At 39.1% G+C, this 24710-nt stretch overlaps 3 protein-coding genes across 10 annotated transcripts; 2 read left to right on the plus strand and 1 right to left on the minus strand.

Moving 5' to 3' along the window:
* Nucleotides 1–2935: 2935 nt before the first annotated feature.
* On the plus strand, nt 2936–10483 carry LOC105184124 (alanine aminotransferase 2). Of its 5 annotated transcripts, none has more exons than XM_019841748.2 (6): nt 2936–3018; nt 5191–5696; nt 8115–8444; nt 8817–9261; nt 9503–9771; nt 9840–10118. In XM_019841748.2, exons 2-6 carry the CDS (start codon nt 5346–5348, stop codon nt 10116–10118), a joined length of 1674 nt encoding a protein of 557 aa, XP_019697307.1. In that variant the 5' UTR covers nt 2936–3018; nt 5191–5345. The 5 variants fall into 5 exon arrangements, with proteins under 5 accessions (XP_019697307.1, XP_019697308.1, XP_025156929.1 ...); XM_019841749.2 differs by having other exon boundaries at nt 2953–3018; nt 5188–5696; XM_025301144.1 differs by lacking the exon at nt 2936–3018 and adding an exon at nt 4270–4433 and having other exon boundaries at nt 4944–5696.
* Nucleotides 10145–14501, minus strand: black (glutamate decarboxylase-like protein black). Its single transcript, XM_011142750.3, has 5 exons — nt 14133–14501; nt 12454–12848; nt 11734–12197; nt 11068–11405; nt 10145–10800 (listed from the first exon to the last, which is right to left on the minus strand). Exons 1-5 carry the CDS (start codon nt 14391–14393, stop codon nt 10627–10629), a joined length of 1632 nt encoding a protein of 543 aa, XP_011141052.1. The 5' UTR covers nt 14394–14501; the 3' UTR covers nt 10145–10626.
* A 2877-nt stretch (nt 14502–17378) lies between these two features.
* mtRNApol (mitochondrial RNA polymerase) lies at nt 17379–24636 on the plus strand. 4 transcript variants are annotated; one of them, XM_011142666.3, is made up of 15 exons: nt 17379–17397; nt 17578–17805; nt 18118–18228; nt 18389–18585; nt 18752–19684; nt 19788–20567; nt 20674–20799; nt 20961–21167; nt 21337–21612; nt 21733–21978; nt 22080–22239; nt 22323–22575; nt 23625–23796; nt 23910–24010; nt 24175–24636. In XM_011142666.3, the coding sequence occupies exons 2-15, from the start codon at nt 17676–17678 to the stop codon at nt 24281–24283; spliced, it is 3801 nt and encodes a 1266-aa protein (XP_011140968.1). In that variant the 5' UTR covers nt 17379–17397; nt 17578–17675; the 3' UTR covers nt 24284–24636. The 4 variants fall into 4 exon arrangements, with proteins under 4 accessions (XP_011140968.1, XP_011140961.1, XP_011140975.1 ...); XM_011142659.3 differs by lacking the exon at nt 17379–17397 and having other exon boundaries at nt 17489–17805; XM_011142673.3 differs by lacking the exon at nt 17379–17397 and having other exon boundaries at nt 17489–17805; nt 18389–18576.
* Nucleotides 24637–24710: the final 74 nt, after the last annotated feature.

The following is a 24710-nucleotide window of genomic DNA, read 5'->3' on the forward strand; positions in this document are numbered from 1 at the left end:
AAGCGCTTTTTACACATATGTATATTCAGTCTGATTATTTGTTCCCAGCTGTGTGTTCGGCCGACGCGGCGGAGAACACGAGCGGAACGCTCGTTTTGCGAGTGACTCGCGAACTTGGCACGGTAGGAGCACGTACGTCGTGCCAAAAATAGCATCGGCGTGTGGCGATTAAGCCGTTAGAGGAGCGAACGTTTTTGCGTCGCGACGCCGTCGTCGTCGCGCTCTCCGGGGAAACCCGTCGAAGTCACGACGCCACACACGCGACAATAATGCGTGTTGCGTGCTGCTTCGCCGTCGCCTGTCGCCTGAGAGAGCGGAAAGTTAAATGTTTACTATTCTTGGCTACAAAAAGAAACATCGGCAGAGAACTTAACAGGATGTAACTTTCGCAGAAATAACTGCTAACTACGTCGGCGAGTGGCATTTTATATCTTGCGGACTTTCGTCTTGCGAATATTCGCGAAGGAAATTTATTTACTCTTTGGATTGTTACATAAATATAGCTCCGAGATGAGCCTAGATTTGAGACGAGTCGCGATACAGACGCACCGTATAAACCAAAAATCGTATGCAAGCAACATTTATATGATTTAATAAAAATATGAACTTTGTATCGCGCGTAAAGTATTCATGATGCGATTTTTTGAGGAAACTATTTAACTTATTCGAACTATTCAACGAAGCAAAGAATGCCCTTTTAGCTTTTGATAGCACATAATAAGAAGGGAACACATTGATGTACGAGTTTGTTAAGCAACAAATAGAAAGCTACGTGTCCTTTTTCTAAAGATATCCTTTATAGTTTCGTCTGCTGTATTGATTGAATCATACTTGGAGAATAAAATATATGTTTGATTGATTATTTAATTCTCTAAAGGCTCGTCTACAATAGCTGTAAGAGTAAGGCTGTAAGGCTGCAACGTAAGCTGTCAGCGAATGAAAATATTTCATTTCGTGTCTTGCAACCTTACAGCCTTACTCTTACAGCTAATGTAGACGAGCCTTTACAACCTCGAAACTGCAGTAAGGAAAATGGCGGCTCGTAGCGGAGACCGGAACTAATTTTAGCCAAGACTCGAACCATTAGCAGGTCTAAGAACAATTGACGGATTTATGAAATTTTTATAGCACCCTTTTTATAAATAGCGATCGACGATACATATCCTACTTTATATAAACTTTTTTATAGGCGGGGCAGGATTTATAATGGCTGCGTTCGGACATCCACTGCCAGCACTGAAAATCTATAGTATACGTGACACAAACTATGTATTTTCAGCACTGGCAATGAATTTCGGAACGCAGCCATTATTGATTGCTGCCAAAGCGATTTGAATTTGTGTTAAGCCAGCGGCACACGGTGCTTGTTTTTCGTGCTGGATTACTTGCTGGATGAAAATACTGCGTTCTGATTGGTACTTTTCCATCCATCTTCGGAAATGTACCAATCAGAATACAGTATTTTCATCCAGCAAGTAATCCAGCACGAAAACAAGCACCGTGTGCCGCTGGCTTTAGATATGTTACAGACCCGTTATTTTACAAGTCAAAAATAACGGGTTTAATCAAGACTTTAGTCGGGACTCAAACCCTTTTAAAATTTTAGCCGAGACTCAAACCCTTTAAAAAAATGTTAACCAAGACAAACCCTTCTTGGTTAAGGCCTGCTGGTCTATAATAGGTGTTGTAAGCTGTAAGCCGTAAGAACTGACCAATTATAGCCGATTATTTTTGTAATACGTCGACTGTGAATCCTCCATTACGGCTTACAACTTACGACACATATTGTAGACCAGGCCTACGTCTTTAATAGTTCTTTAAGGCTCGTTAATGGTTCGAGTCTTGGCTAAAATTAGTTCCGAGTTCCGCTATGAGTTGCTATTTTTCTGAACGGAAATTTCAGGTGATACAACAAAATGATCGATCAGACGTACATTTTATTTCTCAAGTAATATAAGTCTACGACAAGTCAGACGGACCTTTATTTTTAAAGTATAATACAACAATAATTAGCCAATTAATTGCAATTATCTGATCAGCTTGTATAGAAATGTGTTAATATGAATATATATGTTTTATATATATTATTCCACGTCCATATAATTACACGTGTTTATTTTTTGTCTGTTAATTAATTAATTAATAACTATTTCTAGATTTATTACTTACCTTGTTATTTTATTCGAAAAAATATATCAGAAAACCCGTGTATGTAACAAATAAATATGTGGAAAATAATGCGAATAATGCAAAAAATGGAAACTTATTTAATATGAAATAAAAATAGGTTACTAGAAAGAAAGATTGAACTTGAGATCTTTGGACTCTGACTCTCAAGAGTCTTACCATCCGCGTAGAGATTATTAATAACTAACGTTAATGATAAATCTCCTATTTTTTCAAAACTTACACATCTCTCCAAACTAATAATTAACATTGAATATATACCAAATATATGAAATATAAACGTTACTTGTGTATAATTTTTTTACGCAATTCTCGAAAAACTCGGTAAAAAATGTTGACATTTGGTGAAGCTCTACCCATATTTGTGTGATATCTTAAGAAGTAAAATGTATATTTTCTAAAATATTTCTATAATTATAAGTTTCAAGCTCTGAAACGCTCGCCGGGTCAATTTATTATTATAATTTTCACGGAACTTACTTAATCCTTAAACTTAATTAATTGAATATATCGCGATGCAGAATAGTAATCGCTTAATTATCGTAGCGTAGCGTGTATGGCGTGTACGCGTAATTTGTAATCACCCGCACATTGTAAAAATCATAGCTCACGAAGATATCCCAATGGCCGTCTTGGATCCCTCGCCAGAAATTCGAAAAGCGTCGCGAATTATATTCGCGCGACTGCTCGTCGTTACCCACGTGACTTACATAATGTGCTCGCTAAAAATATGAAAGTAGTAATACGAGCGCACGACTAGCTGCGAGTTAGTCTTATTATTGCGTGTCGCAGTAGCAAGTCGTCGATGAGCGAAAGTCACTGAAACCTGAGGTGAGTCATATGAGGGGGCACCCCTTAAAGGGATCCAGCATCAACCCTCTATCGGAGATTCATTGACCGTGAGATGAGAAAAAAATAATATGCAATTAATTCGTGCTCGTGCAATAAATCGGAACAATGCGGCGGTTCGAATGCTCGACTCCCCCCTCCCCCCTCCCCACCCACTGAGTTTATATATACGTCAGTCGTTACGTATGCATGTAACATTCGAGGCGTTAATTAGATACGAGTCATTTAGCATTCGCGATCGCGACGAGCGGTCGTCGTCGGGATAACGATTATTTTTCATAAACGCTGATGACGCGCGCGTGGTATATTTCTCTTTTTCTCTTTCATTTTTCTTCTCGCCCCTTTCTTTTCATTCGTCGGAACATAAAATGATAAGATGGCGAAGGAGAGGAAGGAGGAGAAGTCTAATATTTATTTGATGTCATGCAGACGTTTGAAGTTCATAGTACAGGGACCATGATCTCGGAGATTCGCCGACGGGGGGTGTTCGGGGGTTCTCAATATGACGGTTTTGTCGGTTCGATTTGTTATACGTATCTTCTTTCACGTTTATTTCTTTTCGTGAGAAGTAGCCTTTTCTCTGTCTTCCCGGGCGATCTGAACGTTCCGGTTCAGTCAAGAAGAATTATTTTTCCTGGGAAGGCCATGTACACACGAATCTGGTTGAGCTTCTCAGATAACAAATCGTACCGAAGATATTTGAGTATATGATACATAATATATGATTGCGCCACCCGAGGGCAAATAAACAAACCCAGTGGAACAGAAAATTACGCGATCAAGTCGAGGCGGCAAGGAAGTGACTGTGAAGCTCATGTTTCGAACATGGTCTGATCATTTCCTCATCATTTTCACGTTATTGTGGGCCGTTATATTGTGCCAACTTCTTGCTGAGTTAACTGATCGTTAAATCATATGTGTGTCCTTCGATTTAAACGAAGACAGACACATGATTTAACCATCAGTTAACTTACCAAGGCCCTGTGACTTCCCTGAGCTTATCTAGGAGATCTGTCGAGAGGGGTTGGGCCACGCGATTGCCAGCTGAGTAGCTGGCGCCTTCCATCGAAATGTAATCGAGCGTGAGAAAACAAGATTCGTCTGGAGAACCACTGATTATCGACGACCGTCTCTCTCCCGTCGTGTCATCCCGAGAGAGATAAGGTGAAAAGAAATAAGCATGCGCCTGCGTCTGGAAACGGTCCGGTGACATCGCAATCTCCCGCAGTTTCCGCAGTCGAAAAGAGAGGAGCGCTCGGAGGAGTCGCGGTGTCCGAGAGCTGCGGCACGAATTCGATAACATCGCCTTGTAATAATTTTTGATCCGCACGTTTCCGTGCTTGGGAGGCGACAGAACGCGTTTCTCGAGAAATCGAGACTCAACAAAACTACGAGAGGTACACTCGATGGTCGCGGACACGGAGAGGAACTCGCTGGCGCGTCTTCGGCAGTCTTGCAAAGTAACTTTGGTTGCTCCAGCTTCTTGGTGAGTCAACTGATAGTTGAATCACATGCTTGTCTCTCTCTCTCTCTCTCGTTTCTCCTTCAACTTGGACAAAGACAGACACGTGTGATTTGACTATCAGTTAACTTACCGAGGGCAGGTTGTCCCAACCACCTCGGTAAGTTAACTGATAATCAAATCATACGACTGTCTTTCGTCGAAATTGAAGGGAACGCAAAGAGAAACGTAATTTAACTATCGATTAACTTACCAACGAGGAATTGGAACAACCCGCCCTCAGTGACCTTAGTGTCTCCGAGCGGAGTTTGACCTCGTCGCCTCGCGCATTTCACATCTTGCGGAGCAGACCTCCGAGCGAATCCAAGCGCTTCCTCGACCGTTCATAAAGACGCGCCAGCATCTTCCTCTTTTAATCCGCAACGACATCGTCGGCGGTCCCCAGGTGGCGCAATCACTATCGAACTCCACTTCGCCGCAGCGGCGGTTCGAATTTGCACTCTCTTCCTCCTCCCGCCCCTCTCCTCCCCGTCAGCCCCGTTGCCCGCGGCGGTCGCAACGTGCCTGCTGATTGACGCGAGTGTATGTGCGCGTGCGATTCGCGTCCTGACCCTCGAGACTGTCGAGAACGATCGAGCGCAAGTAACATGAAGTGGTAGGGACGACGGTTGAACCGTGTTCGCGCACAGCAGATTGCAAGGGAAGTGGGTGAAAAGCGAGAGGAAGACGGGAAGCTCGACAACATCGTCAGCGGGAATAGCAAAGAGACGACGACGACGACGACGACGACGACGACAAAGACGGCAACGACAAAACGATAGACGAAGGAAGAGGGTGACTGCTGACCATGTCGCACGCACGTCTGCGAGGCGCCGCTATCGTCGGTGGCTGGTCGTCGAGAACGTCGACGGCGGCGGCGGCGGCGAGGAGACAAACCGGCGGTTGCGCTGGCGGGGCGTTAATCGGCCGAGGAGTAGGGACAACGGCAGTGGGTAGGCGCGCCGTTGGCAGACCACCGGCGGCGTCCCGCTCGCCGATGTTGCTCCAACCGTTTATTTCCTGTCGCGGCATGGCGAGCACCGAATCCAGCAAGGTCCTCACCGGGGACAACGTCTTCGAGAACCTGCGCAGGATGGAGTACGCGGTGCGGGGGCCGCTGCTCCTCAGGGCGCTGGAGATCGAGAAGGAGCTGCAAAAGGTAAGGTAAGCCTCAGGGAAGAACGCGAGAGAGAGAGAGAGAGAGAGAGAGAGAGAGAGAGAGAGAGTGAGAGAGAGAGCGAAAGAGAGAGAGAGAGAGAGAGAGAGTGTGGATGAAAGGATGACGGGGTTGGGAAAACGACGCGTCCAGTGTCAAACTCAAGGTTGCTATGGTGAAGTGCCCTAAGCGGTGGTCAAGGAGAGGGAGGGAGGGGGGCGTAACGGGGGATCGAGTGGTTTTGGAGAATCGACGAGGAAGGGAGGCAATAATTGAGCTGTCGGGCTACCGCGAAATATCACGAACGAAAGGTCGCGGCGAGGATCGAATGTGTGACTCGATTGAACAATGAAAAAATAATAGTTGACTCGTTTCCCCTCCCCGCGTTTGTGACGTCTATGCTAATGCGATGAAAAGAGGAGAGACGAAGCAACTGTTCGCGATCGTTCAATATGGAATCGCAATCAGTCAAAGAAAACCGATGTCTTCGTGTTTGTATGTATTCTTTCTTAATGTATATTTTCTGACGTTTGAAGAAGACGTTCGCGAAGCATGAACGAAGAACGATCGAAAACGATTAGAAAGACAGAGAGCGAAGGAGACAGCGCGCTTATTTTCTGATGCTTTATCTTGAAATATGTGCCACGTTACGTCAGCGCGCGGCTGAGAGATAATTTATGCCGCGATTGGAGTTGAAACATTCAGGTTTTCGAACCCTGTCGAACTCTTGAAGTCGTATTTTCCGACGAAGAACGGATTACGCGTCGCAGAGTCGAACGAGAGAATGTCTCCTCAGGTACGATATGTGATATTGTTCTAACAAAGCTAAGACTGCGGATAGAAAATCAGTTAATCAATATTATGCGTGTCTCGTGCCTGTTGTGATTCAGGAATTTTAACACGTTGACTGCCACGGAATTTTTCACGATTCCGGTCTAAAGAGCCAATTTGATTTAATCATGTTATATTATTAAAGACTTTAATAATAATACATAGTAATAATCAAAAAGCTTAAAAAATGTTTTTTTTTTTAAACATTTTTTATTCTCTTTCCTGAGGCCATCTATTCATATTTACACTGTTATGCTACGAGTTTCCTCGTAGCTGTACAAATATGGCAAGTAATAAAGGGACGAGATAACTCGTAGTTAGGTCCTCGTCTTGTGGTGCGATTCTGTAACTCGTTATTGGAGTTAACGACAGTTTCGTTATCGTTGCGCAGCTTTTCTACAGTATACAAAAGCTGCGCAACGATAACGAAACTGTCGTTAACTCCAATAACGAGTTACAGAATCGCGGTACTGGGCAAGTAAACAACCTACGAGATATCTCGTAGTTGGCAGTCAACGTGTTAATATCAGTAGTTGAATCGAAAGCTGAACTGAATCACACTCACCGTCGATCGTCACTGGGCAATCATTCGATTGACGTGCACGATGACTCGCCATGGCCGCGACTCGTTATCGAGGCATCGAGGAAACAACACTAGTATAAATATACGATAACATATCGGGTTGTGATATAGAACGTCGCATGGCGCGTCGTATAATTGCAATTGATGAAACCAGCTGCGAACGTTATCGATTCTCCTGTTGATTTCCGCGCGTCCAAAGCGTAATTCGCGCGTCAATTGCCTCACGCCTTGATGGTAGCTTCATTTTATTATGACTAAACGAGCAATATCCCTTGTCGTGTCTGTTATCTTTATGCGCGTCCAATAACGTGCTATTTGCAAAAACTGATAAAAATTTCTCGGCAGAAATTGCCCGGCGGATACAATATGTGAAACGTGCTGTATTTTGACCGTTGAAAGTTACGCCTTAAAAATAGGAACGTCTACCTAAGCAACGCGAACGTCTGGTATTTGCTGGAGAAATATGCATGTTTTATCACATCGTGACGCTATCGCGCGCTGCGTGTACATTGATATGGGATAATCGCATTGTCATTGAACGCGCTCTTTTCAGCTTCGTATACAATTGCATAACAGTCGTCAATTACGCGCGGCTACGCTAGGTGATTTAACTATTTAATCTGCGGGTAACAAAAATATTCTATTCAATTATTTGTACATGTACATTGTACATTCAATTATTTGTACATGAAAAACACTGGAAAAATTAACATGCAAGAAGAAGATAAAATTATGTATTATCTTAGATTTCTTCTATCTTTTTTTTTTTTTTTATTGAAAAAGAATATATATAAATTATGATACAAGTATGTTAAAAGCAAACGCTCATGCGCAACCTCTGCATTCGAATGGGTGAGGTGCGTTTATTCTCCTAGATTAGGCAAATTCACGCGGTTTATTAGCGCGCGAATACGCGAGCTCGTTATTCCCACCTCTATTTGTTTGCTTGACGCGTCATGTCTCACCCAAACATCGCATCGTTAAATCATGATTGTCTCTGTTCACAGGGCGTGAAGAAACCTTTCAAAGAGGTGATCAAGGCCAACGTGGGAGACGCCCATGCGATGGGCCAGCAGCCCATCACGTTTTTGCGGCAGGTACTGACCCTGACGGTTTCCCCGACTCTGTTGGACGACCCGAGTTATCCGGAGGACGCCAAGGCACGAGCGAGAACGGTTCTTCATGGTTGCAAAGGTGGCAGCGTGGGCTCGTATTCGGAGTCCGCTGGCATCGAATGCATCCGCAAACACGTCGCCCAGTACATTCAGAACCGTGACGGTATTCCCTGCGACTATCACAACATCATCTTGTCAAACGGCGCTTCCGACGGCATCAAGGTGTGTGGATTTAACGCCTCGTTATGTTCTTCGCGCTGTTCTTTGCGACAAGTCTGAAGTCTAAAATCAGTGAATACCGTCTTAAATTGATGGATAAAGAGATGGAGAATTGTTGATTGAAGATTGGAAATTTGATGAATCAGGAAGAAGAAATTGAATTTATAGTTGATTGAAATTTCTAATCTAGAATTTTCAATCTCCGATCTGAGCTAATTTGATACCGGTTTAATATGTGCTCGTCTAAAGTGACCGTCTTCTTCTGGATCTGTTTCTCTTCTGAGTAAAAGAAGAGTAAACAAAAAGCAAGAGTCACTGTGCTGGAAGAATTGATATTTCGTGCTATTCTCACATCTGTTTCCTCCTCTCTTGCAGTCATTCCTGAAATTGTTCAACGAAAAGATCAACGGCAAACCATCCGGTGTGTTGGTGCCGATCCCGCAGTATCCTCTGTACTCTGCGACACTCGCGGAGTTTGGCCTCGTTCAGATCGGATATTACCTCGACGAAGACAACAAATGGTCCTTGGACATAAACGAACTGGGACAAGCCCTGAAAAAATCCAAAGAAAAGTGTAATCCTCGAGTATTGGTGGCAATAAATCCGGGTAACCCGACCGGACAGGTATTGACGCGCTCAAACATCGAGGATATCATTCGCTTCGCCCACAAGAATCACCTCTTCTTACTCGCCGATGAGGTCTACCAAGATAATATATATGACAAAGATAGCGCATTCCATTCTTTCAAGAAGGTCATGATGGAAATGGGTGAGCCATACTCGAAGATGGAGCTCGCATCGTTCATGTCTATTTCAAAAGGTACGCAAAGACGTATGAAATTAGAATATAGATTCTTGCTGAGTATAAAGCGAGAAGTATTTTAATCGAAACATTGCATATTACGCATTTTAACTGAACGAAATTAAAGTTCATGATCAAACAATCGTCGCTGATTTATCAGCTTAATTAAAAATCGAACTAAATGTTCGAACAAATATTTCGAACCAGAGATTGTAAAATTAATTCTCAAGAACTCATCGATGAAATGTTTTGTTCACAGGCTACATGGGCGAGTGCGGTATCCGTGGTGGTTATGGTGAGATCATCAACATGGATCCGCAAGTAATGACAATTTTACTGAAATCGATCTCCACGATGCTGTGCCCTACCGTTCTCGGCCAGGTCGCGATGGATGTCGTGGTGAATCCGCCACAACCGAACGAACCGTCGTATCAGCTATTTCAAAAGGAAAAGGCACATACGCTGCGATCTCTCGCTGAGAGGTCGCAGCTTGTCGTTGATACACTCAACAGTATTCCCGGATTTAAGGTGAGTCATCTACGAACTGGACTTGACCAAGCTCGATGTTATCTCACCGTATACCTTTTATCTTTCAGGCGAATCCGGCAATGGGTGCGATGTACGTTTTTCCGCGCTTCGAATTGCCGCCGAAAGCAATCGAGGCAGCAAAAGCGAAGGGCCAGGAGCCAGATGTTTTCTACGCGTTCAAGCTGCTGGAATCCACCGGGATCTGCGTGATCGCCGGCTCAGGCTTCGGCCAGAAACCCGGCACATACCACTTCAGGACCACTATCTTGCCACAGAAGGATAAAATCAAAACAATGCTCGAAAGTCTGAAGCAGTTTCATGTGAAATTCCTCAAGGAGTACAGCTAAACCAGATATCTGACAGAAACGGAAATTAGGAACGTGGGAGGAAGCGCTATATGACTTTGTGCATACCCGTGTGAGAACTAGTTTCTCATTCGAGCATCGAGAATGTGCAATATTTTTATTACGATCAATATCCGATGTTGAAGATCGTCAATCTTTGCGCGCTCCATTATTAACGAATTGTATAGAAATTATCTCACATTCTGAAAAATTGTATGTATAAAATGTAAATCATCACTAAATAACATTCGAATCGTGTAAATATTTTTAGCGTCTCGATATGTTGTTATCGTTGTGTCGATGACGATTAATGCGTATAATGGATTTCGCGGTGTACCATTAATAAAAGGAGAAACAGAACAAAAAAATCTTAATTTCAGGTCTGTCGCGAGCGTCTCCTCGACGATCATGTTAAATGATCGTATAGCGAAAGCAACTTCTTGCTTCTCATGATACATACATATCTTATCACTAAGCCGCTATTTACAACATCTACAATTGTTCGAACTGATCAGAGGTCCGCAGCGAGCCTTTCTATTTCCTCGACGAAGAACTGCATGTCAATCTCGCTTAGTCCCGAGTTCTGCAGCACGAGCCTGAAAAAGTTCGGCGTTCCTCTGAGCGGCTGATAAGTCATTAGCATCGTCCCGGCACGCACCATGCGTTCTTTGATCATCGGCGCGACCTGCAATCGTCCCGTCGACTCGATTAACGGTCAAACAAGTAACAATTGAACTTGCTTCATTAGAAACCTGAATATTCGAATCTTTGGAATTTTGGAACACCGTCTCGTTGATCGATTGACTACTGTCTCATTGATTTATATAAAACATTATATCTATGATGAATTGCACATGACGAATCAAGTAAGTGACCAACAGTGGCCGACGTTATAATTGTTTGATTTCAAGATACATTTCAAGAGCATTTGTTATACGACTGAGAAAGTTACCTTGTGTATCGCCTGGTCCAGCTGTCGGCCTGCCAAGTCTCTCATCGATGGTGGGATATACCGGAAGCAGACATTGGTGCACTCCGGCTCGGCAAGCAAGTGCCAGCCATCACGTGTTCTCACGAGGTCTGCGAAATAACGCGAAAGCGCGAACACGTGATCCACGTGTTCCTCGAGTCCACGAGTACCCTTTGCCTTCCACATGTACCAAAACTTAACCACGTCCGCTCGGCGGCCGCACTGCACGTGTCGGTCGCCACAGTCGTAGGACGAGTCATAGAACTTGTCGTTCTGGAAGAGGTAGCTCGCGCCGCAACCGTGCGCTGACTGCAATAAGCCTGCAATATGCCGAATTGAATTTTGTTAATTAAGAGATCGTACAAAAACTGTGATATATATCATAGCAGCGTGATAAAACAATTAAACAGTATTATTTTTTGCTGTTCGGTCTTCTCTCTCTCTTTTGTATCCGTCTTTGTTATTAAAAATAGATGCCCGAAATGATACGTTGGCTTATTCCAGACTGTTGCTCGAGCTTTTTGCATGTTAGCAACAATTCTTTGTTGCTAACATAACGAAGTTGTCATTAACATGACGCTTATTCGTTTGACATATTGAATAATATGTGTAACTAATTGAAGTATATTATTATTAATTATAGTTAACCTTCGTGACGCAGCAGCAACGTAGAGCATTGCTGAGGCGCAGCGAGCAGCTTGTGAGGATTCCAGGTGATCGAGTCTGCGAGTTCGACGCCATCCAAAAGACGACGATACGTCCTGGAGACGAGAGCGCCGCCACCCCAGGCAGCGTCCACGTGGAACCATAAACGGTGCTTCCTGCAGACTTCGGCGATGTCCTTGAGGGGATCGAACGCGCCTAACACGGTGGTACCCGCAGTACTGGATACCATCAACGGCACAGCACCTTCTCTTGTGGCACGAGCGATCTGTGCCTCCAGATCGGACACCAACATTTTACCCCTAGAGTCGACCTTGACCGAATACACGTTGTCATAGCCGATGCCCAGGAACGCGGCGAGCTTCTTCACGGAGTAATGCGCGTCTTCTGACGTAAAAATCACTAGCCGCGGCATCTGCGACAGTCCGGTTTGCTTCATGTTGGGGTATCTACGTGGTTAGACCGACAGAAGTATTTATTTATTTATTTATGTGAAATTTGTGAATTCTAAGATGAGAACAAAAACTAACTAACTAAAACTAATATTTTGTGTCGTATTAATATTTTTATGTATTATTTTATTTGTTTATATGTATTTATTTTATTATATATCAATATATTTTATACACATATTATGTATGTGTGTGTGTGTGTGTTAACATTTTATATATAAATTTTATTCTTACAGAATCAATACACAATTACCTATGATGGCGCGCCAAGTTGATAGCGTATCCGTTCGCCATGGAGCCGCCCGGACAAAAGAGACCCTCGCCGCCTTTCCAGCCAATGATGCGACGCATCTCTCGCAGCACATCCTCCTCCATCAGAGAGAATACCGGGGATACCTCGTAGGTGTAGACAGACGGATTGAGAGCGTCGGTCAGCCATTGGCCCAGCAACCCGTATGGATCCAAACTGGAGAACAGCTGATTGACGAAGTGCGGATGACCTGTCTTTACGCTGTACTTGATGACGTTACGCGTCAATGCCAGCAGCTCTTCGTGGCTAACGCCTTCGGCCGGCAACGAGAAGTCGACCACAGACCGCAGATCTGAGGGATTCATCCATTCCACCACTCGCTCCTTGCCGGAAGTGGACTGTGTGCAGACGAAACGTGTTAATTAACACAGTGACTCAATACGGTTTCTACGGCTGTAAAAAACCGCGTTGTATTTCTACGAATCCGTAATTCTTTTTTGCTCGATTAAGAGTCCTGGGTATACCGGAGTGACGAGATCAATTTGTCTGTACTGGACTCTACGAGGAACTATATTGTGCGAACGCATTTTCTTACTACGAGTTCCGTTTCTTTTTTCCGTGTCCCTGGTCGAACACCTGTATAATTTCCGTCTAGTTTGTCGAGAAACGGCGCATAATAAACTGATCAATACTAGTGGTTTAATAGCCGCGTCATTTGTAACATGATAGCACTAATGCTACCACTACTCACCAGTATGTATCACAAGCGGCGTAATTACGCCGCATTTGCGATGAATGGAGCGGCATTGAACATAAAAATGTGACTATGCGCTAATCACTTGCGCCAAGGTGCGAGGTATATCCTCGGGCCGAGCAATTTGCGCAATAATGGGGATTCTTACGCCATTAACGACCAGTAATGGTAAAAACTAGCAGTGTGAAGTATGTATGTGTATGTGTAAGTGGTTGTAGTATTTTTTTATTCCTTGCAACATGGGTTTTTACGAGAGAACTTATTCATCGGGGATTTTTTATCTTAGATTATCTCCTTTACATTCTCGTTACATTACGAAACCGAAGATCTATTCCTTTCTCTCACCTCTCTTTCTGCGCGTAATATTGCATTTCACATTAGCTTTATGATGCGTAAATTCAAGGCCCTGTAATGTGTACACGTAAAAAGAAAGTAAGTTTGCAAATGTCACCCCATATTTGGAATAATTTTGCACGATTACACGAGAAAGAAGAATGTTGCAATAATTTTACTGTTTTGTTATATTTATTTTATATTATTACATATTACATATATTTTTCATGACCAATTATTATGTAACGATAAATAAGTATAATATATTACATGTTATACATATATTATACATATATTATACATATATTATAGTAGATATATTATATATATTTATTATATATATATAATATATATATATATATTTCTTCTCAGAAAGTATTTTTACTTCTAATATAACAAAATATATCGAATTCTTGATATGACATCTTCTTTTCTTTCTAGAATTATTCCCTAAGAGTTGACGCAAGGGTTGTGCAAACACTTTCTTTATCTTTTTACCCGCAAGTGTCCGTAGTTGCAGATTATCTATTTTAATTATTCAATTAAAGGCGACACACACACACACACACACATATGTGCACATACCGTTACTCACCTGGAACACCGCTTGCTGCAACACAAGCTCGAAAAAGTCTCTAAAAAGCTTCTCGTGGATGTCCCGACGAGGTATGCTGCGGAAATTCCGCTCCTCAACCCTGCTGCTTTCCAAATCGTCGTCTACCGTCGCTCCTGGAAGGAGTGAAGATGCGAGATTTTGCAGTCCTCCGGACATCTTTCGCTGGGACAAGGAGGGACTTATTCTTCCCGGTTCTATCCGCTCCAACGACTCGTTGGAGGTATCCTCGTTGGCGGGCATAGTTTACAACAGTATGAACCTGCAAGAACGACGACGGTTTCCTTTATACGTATTAATTCCCGCGGATCAAGGACGTCTCCCTCCAGTGCGCGCTTTTCTGCGTTTGCGACGGTGTTTCGTCGATCGGATTTCTGATATCTACTTCTGGAAATACCCGGAAGAACTTCCGGAGATAGTTTTTCTTTGTTTTCTTAACGGATGCCGTCGAGCCGACTCGCTGGACACTGTCTGGACGGACACTGTCTTAAAACCTCTAAAAAAATAAAAAATATCGATGTATATATGTATGTGTTAAAAATAGAGAATAGGAAGAATGTGTGCTATATGCCGAATGCAAGTGAAGATAAGATAAATATCCGATTGAGATTTGGTACGTATTGGGAATAATAAAAAATCGACCTGTATCTTGAGTCATTCGCGATCTTTTCCTCTCTGTCAAGAATATAATAAATATAATAATAAAACCTTGAATATATGACGAATCTCTATAAAACATGAAATTAAGATAAAGTTGTAGATATAATTTTTCCTTGTAAGATGTTTAAGTAGCAAAAAAGAAAAATGTTTAGAACGAAGTTTTTTTCAATTAAATCTTTAAAAAAAGTTTATAGGTATTTCTATAGGCTCAAAATATTATATAATAAACATGTAATAAATGTAATTAATATTAAATTTGAAACATACATAATAATATATAAAAATATATAATTTATAATTGTGATTCATTAGTTTAATAAATTCCGATTAATATGCTTATTTTATAGCAAATAAATTAATGAGGAGCAATTATGCAACTATCTTTCGCGATTTCTTGCGACCATGACAGAATACAGTAGGATCACGAAGAGCCTTTGAGTTAAATGTCCCCCCTATCTCTCTGTTCTCATCCTAGATAGCACGGTAAGTTGCATTCTTTGTAACATCAGACATACTTTCCCATAAGAAGTTTCTTACGAAGGTATTGTTTTTTACCAGACAAATTAAAAAGGCTCTCGCAACAAGGTTTTATTTACGACAACCACGATACACCGTTCGCGGTGGAAACATCTATTTTTAACGCCTCAAGAAAACTACTTGTACGCTTCAATAGAAAATCATATGTTTCTCATAGATAAAACACAATAAAAATCTGTTTTGCAACTGAAACAATGTGATAGAACTCTTCAGCCTTTGTCATCTGGTAAAAATTGTCAACTTTGTAGGGATATTCTTACAGGAATAGATTAAACGCGGCGCATAGAATATTCATAGGATATCTCGCGGTAGCACTTTCGCGTTTTTGTCAGTGACTCCGTCCGCGTTTCACGTGCTACGCTGGTAAGGTCACGCACGATTCAATTATTGATAAATTTGTAACAGTCATATTGGTCCGGTGACGATATAGCAAAGAGATTTTATATCAGAACTGTGTCTCTCTCCTGCTTACACCGGGGAAAAGGACACGGAGTGAGGTTGTCGCTCGCGGGCGCGTAAGAACCAAGAACTACGTTCGCATATTATTTACGCTACACTACTCTGTTCACATACTTCGCGCGTATGTAGAGCGTGTTGAAAGTGTATGTTGAAACTATCGGATGTCTTACTAACCTACATAGATTTTTTAGCCGATTTAAAATCGAACTTTTTCTTCAATGAAATATCAAAATGACATTCTCGATATTTCACTAATCAACGATTGAAAGTAAGCTTATTTTGCGACTGAAAAAGGAAATTGAGAATTGAAACTGAAATTGAAAATTGAAAAAGAAAATAAATAACAAACTTGATTTTTCCGTCAATATTATAATTATCAATATTATAAGTAAGATTTTGATTTGCAAAAATTGGTTAGGTAAACGTGAACGTTAAAAACTATAGAGATGCGATTTTTCTTTGCATTATGATGATGAAAAAGTATCGTCGGCCAATTATTCTTACATCCTCTCTATATGTGAGAAAATATACAGACAATTGATAACCAAGTGAATATGAGGATAACTTGGCACGCATGCGAATTGACTATGTGAAAGAAAAGGAAACGAAAAGAAATAGGAAAGTTTGATGCAGCTAATATCATTAAGCGGGTAATACCGAGAGGCATCGAGTTTCCTCTAAGATTTGCTATGCATTTGAAGGAAACTTCACTTTCTGTTCAGCCAAACGATGATGTCATCGTCTGGCGTCTATTCCCAGCTAACGATTATCCCCATAGTCACGCAACGTCAAAATGTAATGGGATTTACCCGGTTGTAGAAGAACGATCTGGATTCCTCGACGCCAGATTGCTACGGAAAATATATAATTAAGATAGAAAACGAAATGACATATTCACGAAATAATTTTTATGAACTGACATAATTTATTTTTTATTTTTTCATGAACAGCTCTTATATTTTTAATTATTTAAGATGGTATTTTATAAGAAAACGATAAACCTCTTTGCAATAATTCTGTAAAGATTTTATTTTGATTTCACACGATCGAAAAAACCATCATTATTTAGTTTATAAAATTGCAGATATATTCCTATAGACGAGAGAAATTACACGCAATTTATACGTGAGAAGATAATAATAATAAGATAAAAATATATGAGGACATAGAAATTATCAAAACTAAATTATCAAAATATATTATATAATATATATAATTATAAATAGAATAGTACGCGATGAAAAAACAAGGTAATCGATCAATCTTACATCAATCTATCATCAATCAGCCTATCATTATATATATTTCGACTATTCCTGGAAAAAAGTAAGCAGTTTCTTTTATGGGATACATGCCACCACCTCTATTCTGTACAAGAAAAAATTAACAAATACTTACTTGACTAATTGTCTACTTGCACTATTGGTAAAAAAAGTTTATTAAAGTTTAATAATGAAGTTTAACGTCCGGTTGATAAAAAGCATCTCGTGAGCATAAATTAAATTCGAGAACATCGAGAAAATCGATTCTCCACAAAAAGAATCGAATGTCGATTCATCAGTCGAATATTGCAGCATTTCGAACTCTAATGGTCTGTTCTTTGTAGCTGCACTGTTGAACTGGTGCAATAAGTTAAAGTGAGACAAATATAGGTTTTCTCACTCTAGCTTATTACACCAGTTCAGCAGTGCAGCTACAAAGAACAGACCATAATTTTCCTTCAAGTTACGCATCTGGAACTCGCTGTTTTGAACGCGTGCTCTTCGTATAGGTTAGGGATGGCGGCTACCGTAGTGAGAGTCTTGTTATTCTGGTACTAGCAACATTGTTGTTCTCGAGTAATGATAATTATCTCGTGACTAGTTTACAATGTTCAAATTCTTGAGGGCACATACTATTTCGCTGCAAAATGCTCGCATCATGTCAATACGATCCACCACACATTGTTCAATGAGAATCTGTTCGTTTTGTAACTATTGCCACTTTACATCACCTAAGCGTACGTAATGCGTGGTATTGTATTATGTATTATATTTGCAATATGATCACAAAACGTATATCTTGATTTTATGAGACCGATCCTTTAAGTGAAAGATGTAGAATAACTCTTGAAATTACTAATATACATATATATATCATAATTACAAGACGTAGTCATAATTTACTTTCATGTTCACATTTTATAAATGAATATCTCAATTTCAAAGTTCATAATAATGAGATTAATGTTTGATATCGATTTAACGATAAATTTATATCATATTACATACTTTAATAACATACTTTTTGTCATAAATAATTTTGCTTTTAGTGATCAAGAATATAGTATTTCGCCGTTATGCAACAATGAATACGGCTGAACTGTACACACCATTAAGAAAGAAGACTAAACGTTCTAAGAAATATGCAGAATTATTAGAAGGTAAATTAATGTAAAAATTATATATAAATATAATAAATATCTAGATATGATACCTAAGTGATTATACAAGTGTGTGTATATATATATATATATATATAGAAAGAGAAAGAGACAAAAAGATAAAACAAAATAATAATTGCTTGTTATTCTATTTTATTAGTAACAGATCAAACAATCGGTAACAAAAAAACAACTGTACAGAAGTTAAACGCTGCTCATATATCTATATTGGTTGGACAGCGAAATACTACACTAGACAAGCTACATAAAATTGGTAGTTCTCATCTTAATAAAAAAACACATACAACACAAGCAACGGAGACCAGCACTAATTTAAAAAATAACTCGGTATATAGTGTAAATATGATTTAAATTTCATTAAGAATCATAACATGCTTGAGATTAAATTTTACTCTAATATTTTGTTAAAAATAAACTTGAAATTTTTATTTTGTGATTATTATAATTTTATCCGTTAGAAGTAGGATTAATTATAAATAAAATTGATTTGTTAAATTCACAGAAAGATAAGCTGGATGATGTGCATCATATAATATTAGAAGAATCTAAAAACAACTTGGAAGATAAAACCATGATTTTAGGGGAACTAGAAGAATCTGGCATAAGTGATAGCGCAACTTTGATTAAGAACACTACTTTTATAAACACATTGCATGAAGTAAAAAGTGAAGAAGAAAATCAGGATGATTTCATCAACAGCAAGTTACCAAAAACTTCAAAGAGTCGGAAAACTTCAGAGTTTAGTAAGATTCCTTTTACAAAAGAGAAAGATTTATTTGAAACGTGTCCTTCTGATCATAACTTGATATCACAACTACTGGCACACATAGATGTTTATAATCATAATGGAATGTTAAACAAAGGCTTTAAATTATTAATGTTGAAGAGAAGTCGACTCAGTGCAACCAAGATTCCCACTACTGCAGTCTACAATCTACTTATAAAAGCTTATGCTTCCAAGTTGCATCTGGGAAGGGTTTCAGAGATCTATAATTTGATGAATGAAAATCATGTACAATTGGACGCGGAGACGTTTGCACTTATGTTTCAAATGATAGGAAACATGAAGTCCCAGACAAAACAGGCAGAGATGATAACGAAAGTAGTTGAAGATATGAATCAGCATGGTGTCTTTTTTGATGACGTACTAAACATTTCGCAAATGAAAGGAACGCAACGTGAAGCCATTTACAAATGTGTCTGTTTGGCATCTCCGGAACACAATGCGTCATATCCAGATTTTGAACGCCCATATAACTGTAAATTATTGCAGAATCTAAAATTGGACAACTATCACAGCCCAGCCAAGGGAGTTGTAACCTTGGATGAACTGCGACAAATGATCCAAACGCAGATTAACACAGAGATGCAGCAAGAACTCGAAGTGAAGAATATCGATAGATTTACAGGAGATGTCAATATTAGGCTGCAGGCAGTAAGTTTGTCATTGTAGAATTAATTTTATTCGTATTTATGTATTGATAGTACTAATTCCATTGCTGATAATCGCCTATTAATCGTGTTCTTCATTTATGTAGATCGAACGAATCGCGGAATGGGAAAAGTCCTGGAAGTTATCTGTGACAGAGGCTTTTGAAAAAAATCTGTTCTACTTGAAACAAAAGGAAATGAGAGAGCAACCCGAATTATCTACGCTTTATCCATTTCTGCAAGTGTTGTCGCAGGAAGAATATGTTGATGCAATCTTACGCGAGATCAAACGCTTGGCCAGATCCTCCGACGCTTATAGCTTCTCTCTAACGTTTGTTTATTTAATATTAGGAAAATACATTTACAAAAAGTACGAGTTTCACAAGAAAAAGGAAGCTAAAGTCACGGACAACATCATTCAAGTCTATAATAAGTATTTGGAGTGGTATATACAGCAAAAACCTACCGACGTTGGCATTAACGGACGTATCAAGTGGCAACAGCTCGCTCAGGAGGTCATGAAAGCTGGTCTTTGCCCTGATATAACAGTCCCGGAATGGCCACGTCACATTCTAGTAAACATCGGCAAATTCTTATACAGTATCATCGTGAACGACGTGAAGATTCCATACGGGATAAAACCAGGTGCACCTGAGCGATTGATACCTGCGTTTTACTTGCTCTTCAGAAATCAGCATGCGTACTTAACGGAGGAGATCAAACCACATCCTCATTTACACAGAACTTTCAGCGAATCTCACCCTGAAACGTTGACCTTCGAAACGGTACTATTGCCGACTTACATTCCACCACGTCCTTGGATCAACACGAATATTGGAGGTTTTCTGTTTTCGAAAACCGATTTTATTCGTGACCCTTATGTGGGAGTACGTATTCTCTCTATGCTGTTGTTACTTGTTATTTGTTATTAGCTTGAAATTTCGCAAAATTATTTTGCTCTCACCGAGTACCGATATGTTTCAAACAAAACAGATGAGTTCGATGTACTTCATTAAAAACACGCCAACGGAGCAGCTTTACCCAGCGTTGGATTGTCTGAATCAACTCGGCTCGATACCGTGGAGAATTAATCAGCCTGTTTTGGATATCTTGATTCAGGCATGTTTTAACAATTAAATCAATATATTATATTCAAAGTTGCTTTATTTTATTTAAGGTTTAATATTGACGAGATAAGATGAAAACTTTAATGTATATATAATTATAAAACAAAATTATTATTATTAGGCTCATGCTTTAATAATATTATTGGTGTTTAGATTTTTAGAGAAGGTGGCTCAGAAGAGCTGAATGTACCTCAATCACCGTTGTCGTTTCCGTTTCTGTCTGAATGGATGAAAGAATTAGCAGAAAAGGAGAAGAGTAGGAGTAAAATATCGACGTTAGCGATACAGCATAGACGCAAGAAAAACGAGATGTATTCGCTGTGGTGCGACTGCCTATATAAATTATCCCTCGCTAATCACGTGAGTCTTTACGTATATATTATAAATATCCGATTTCCACAAGCACATATTCCGCACATCTCTGTACTCTGTATAATATACGATTTCTAGACTAGTATTTCTTGATACAAGGAATCTATGTCTGTAACTTTTGAAATTAGTTAATTAAGAATCTGTTTTTATCTTGCAGTTTAGAGATCAAGTATTCTGGTTGCCGCATAATCTGGACTTTAGAGGTAGAGCATACCCAGTGGCACCTCATCTGACCCACCTCACTTCGGATCTAGGACGTTCATTTCTCGTATTTGCGCAAAAGAAGCCTCTAGGTCCGAAGGGTTTGGATTGGTTGAAAATTCACGCGATAAATTTGACTGGTATGAAGAAACGAGAACCGATGAAGAAGCGGCTGGAATTCGCGAACGAGATACTGGATCTTATCATAGACAGCGCAAGAAATCCTTTGAAAGTAAATATTATATGCATTTGTACTTTGGCCTTTTATTATGTTGGAATAATTTTATTTTCTTCTGATTGTGTCCTTGTATGTGTTCAGACATAATGTACATCCATTTATAATAATCCATAGGGAAAAAGGTGGTGGACAGAGTCCGACGAGCCGTGGCAGACCTTAGCAGCATGCAAAGAAATAGATAATGCTCTCCAGTCTCCGAATCCAGAAGAATATCTCACTGGATTCCCTGTTCACCAGGACGGCAGTTGCAACGGACTGCAACATTACGCCGCTCTTGGTAGAGATCAGATTGGAGCAGAAAGTGTGAACTTGTATCCTTCGGACACACCACAGGACGTGTACAGCGTCGTCGTCGGTATGGTATGTAAAAATGACTTAACCGCTAATATTTATCGATAATATTAACGAAAATTTTAAAATCTCGAAATTTCGTTATCTGCAAGAACTGTGTGCTCTTCCAGGTCGAAGAATTTAGGAAGAAGGATGCTGAGAATGGTGTCGAAATAGCCAAAGTCTTGGAAGGGCATATTAGCAGGAAGGTTATAAAGCAAACTATAATGACTACGGTATATGGTGTGACGAAATTTGGCGCTAAGCTTCAGATTACCAGACAACTGAGTGGTCAGTAAAATTGTCAGCGGGGAAATAAAAAAATATCAGTAGAAAAATAACTTGACTCATATTCGTTTCATTGCGATGTGCAGATATGAAAGATTTCCCTCAAGAGTACATTTGGAATGGCAGTATGTATTTGGTTCAACAAACATTCAGATCCCTACAAACTATGTTCACAAGTGCGAAAGAGATCCAGGATTGGTTTACGGATTGCGCTCGTGTCATTTCGACACGGTGCAACCAATACGTGCAATGGGTGACGCCGTTAGGTCTGCCAGTCCTACAGCCATACAACAAGCGTTTCAAGACGACTACTGCTACTAATGTTTCTAAAATACAGAAGTAAGTGAGTTAGGCATTTTTATTCTCTACGTTTGGATCTACTTCTCTTTGCATATTTATATATTTTTCATGTTAATATATAGGGTGTCCCATTTTAAAGGACCCACTCAAATATCTCAGAAACACTGCGTTAAATCGAAAAATGCTTAAGACAAAAGTTATTTAACTTGAAGGGGGACATAGGACAGCGATAGCATTTTGTTTATAGATGGCTCCATTTTCGAGATATTTACTGATTATCAATTTCCTTAAATGGAAATCCAAATTTTTTATTATATCATCTTTTTCTACCAATTAATTTGAACAACTTCTGTCTGAAACATTTTTTTATTTGCCTAGTATCTTTTGAAATATTTAAGGAAAACTTGGTAACTTTTCCAACATTTACCTTACGATATCTCGTTAATTATTCGTCGAAAAAAAAAATAGTATTAGACTTTTTTACTTTATTTACTATCAAGAATATACTACTATAATAGTGCCCTAACTTTTATTAATTTAATAATTTTGAAATTTCCAAAGGTCGATAAGTTAATAAAAGTTAGAACACTATTAATATATTCTTACTAGTAATTCTTGATAGTAAATAAAATAAAAAAGTCTAATACTATTTTTTCTTTCGATGAATAGTTAGTGAGATAGCGTAAGGTAAATGTTGGAAAAGTTACCAAGTTTTCCTTAAATATCTCAAAATATATTAAGCAAATGAAAAAATGTTTCAGACAAAAGTTGTTTAAATTAATTGCAGATTGTTTAAATTAATTGTAGGTAGAAAAAAATGATATAATAAAAAACTAGGATTTCCATTTAAGAAAATTGATAATCAGTGAATATCTCGAAAGTGGCGCCATAAACAAAATGCTATCGCTGTCCTATGTCCCCTTCAAGCTAAACAACTTTTGTCTTAAGCATTTTTCGATTTAACGCAGTGTTTCTGAGATATTTGAGTGGGTCCTTTAAAATGGGACACCCTGTATATAAATTCTTATTTTTCATACATATTTTCATAGGTATTTAATACGATACGAATTTATACTTGATATTTGCAGAAAACCGGACACTATGAAGCAAAAGAACGCCTTTCCACCGAATTTTATTCACTCGTTGGATTCTTGTCACATGATGCTCACGAGTTTGCATTGCGAGCAGGCGGGCATCACGTTTATGTCAGTACACGATTGCTTCTGGACACATCCACAATCTGTAGAAATTATGAGCAAGGTAAGCGATCATTGATTAACACGAAAAACTGGATTATCATTTGAAGCATTATTAAATAATGTATTAGATATTATTTGGTATTTATAATATAGCAAACGATATTTCATTTGCAGATCTGTCGAGAGCAATTTGTTGCGCTTCATTGTGAACCTATCCTCGAAGATTTATCTCAATTTTTTCATAATAGATATGTAAAACACTTAATGAACGACAGGTGAGTGCTTCGTTTATTTTAAGTGAGTTCGTTTATTTTAAGACTTAGACGATTTTGAAATTTAAAAGTGAAAATAGAAAATTCAAAAGAACGATTAAATCAATTAATGTAAGAAGATGAAAAATTAATGTTTCATTATTCAGATTATTTTATTGAAATTTTAGAATCATGAACCGAAAGGAGGACCTTTCATTACAGGTATTTAAAAAACTACCAACGAAGGGCAAATTTGACATCAATAAAGTCTTGTCATCTCAATATTTCTTCAGCTGAAATTTAGCTATATTACTTTATGTTTCAAAAAAATTACATTTCAATGAGAAATGTAGGAAATGAGAAAGTGAATCACAAGTATCAAGGTGTATTTTTGTAAAAAAACGAAACTTGAACTTATAAGTGGTAACTGTTTAAATATAAAAACAATCACCTTTGATTCAGATTCATTGACCTTCTATTTGATCAATTGATTTATTTAAAAGGCTTTAAATACATCTTTTATCTCGAATTAGATTTATCTCGAATTAGATTTTTAATTATATTTGTAAACAAATGTAAGATATCTAAACTTCTAATTAGCTTCGATACAGTACATGTATTATGCAAATAAAATATTCAAATTGACAAAAGAATAAATTTTTGAAAATGTTGAATGCCCTGTTCCCTTTTGAACATATATTATTTGCATTGTATATTATATATA

Source organism: Harpegnathos saltator, unplaced genomic scaffold (genome assembly GCF_003227715.2).
Source record: "Harpegnathos saltator strain DR-91 unplaced genomic scaffold, Hsal_v8.6 scaffold403, whole genome shotgun sequence".
Classification (NCBI taxonomy): domain Eukaryota; kingdom Metazoa; phylum Arthropoda; class Insecta; order Hymenoptera; family Formicidae; genus Harpegnathos; species Harpegnathos saltator.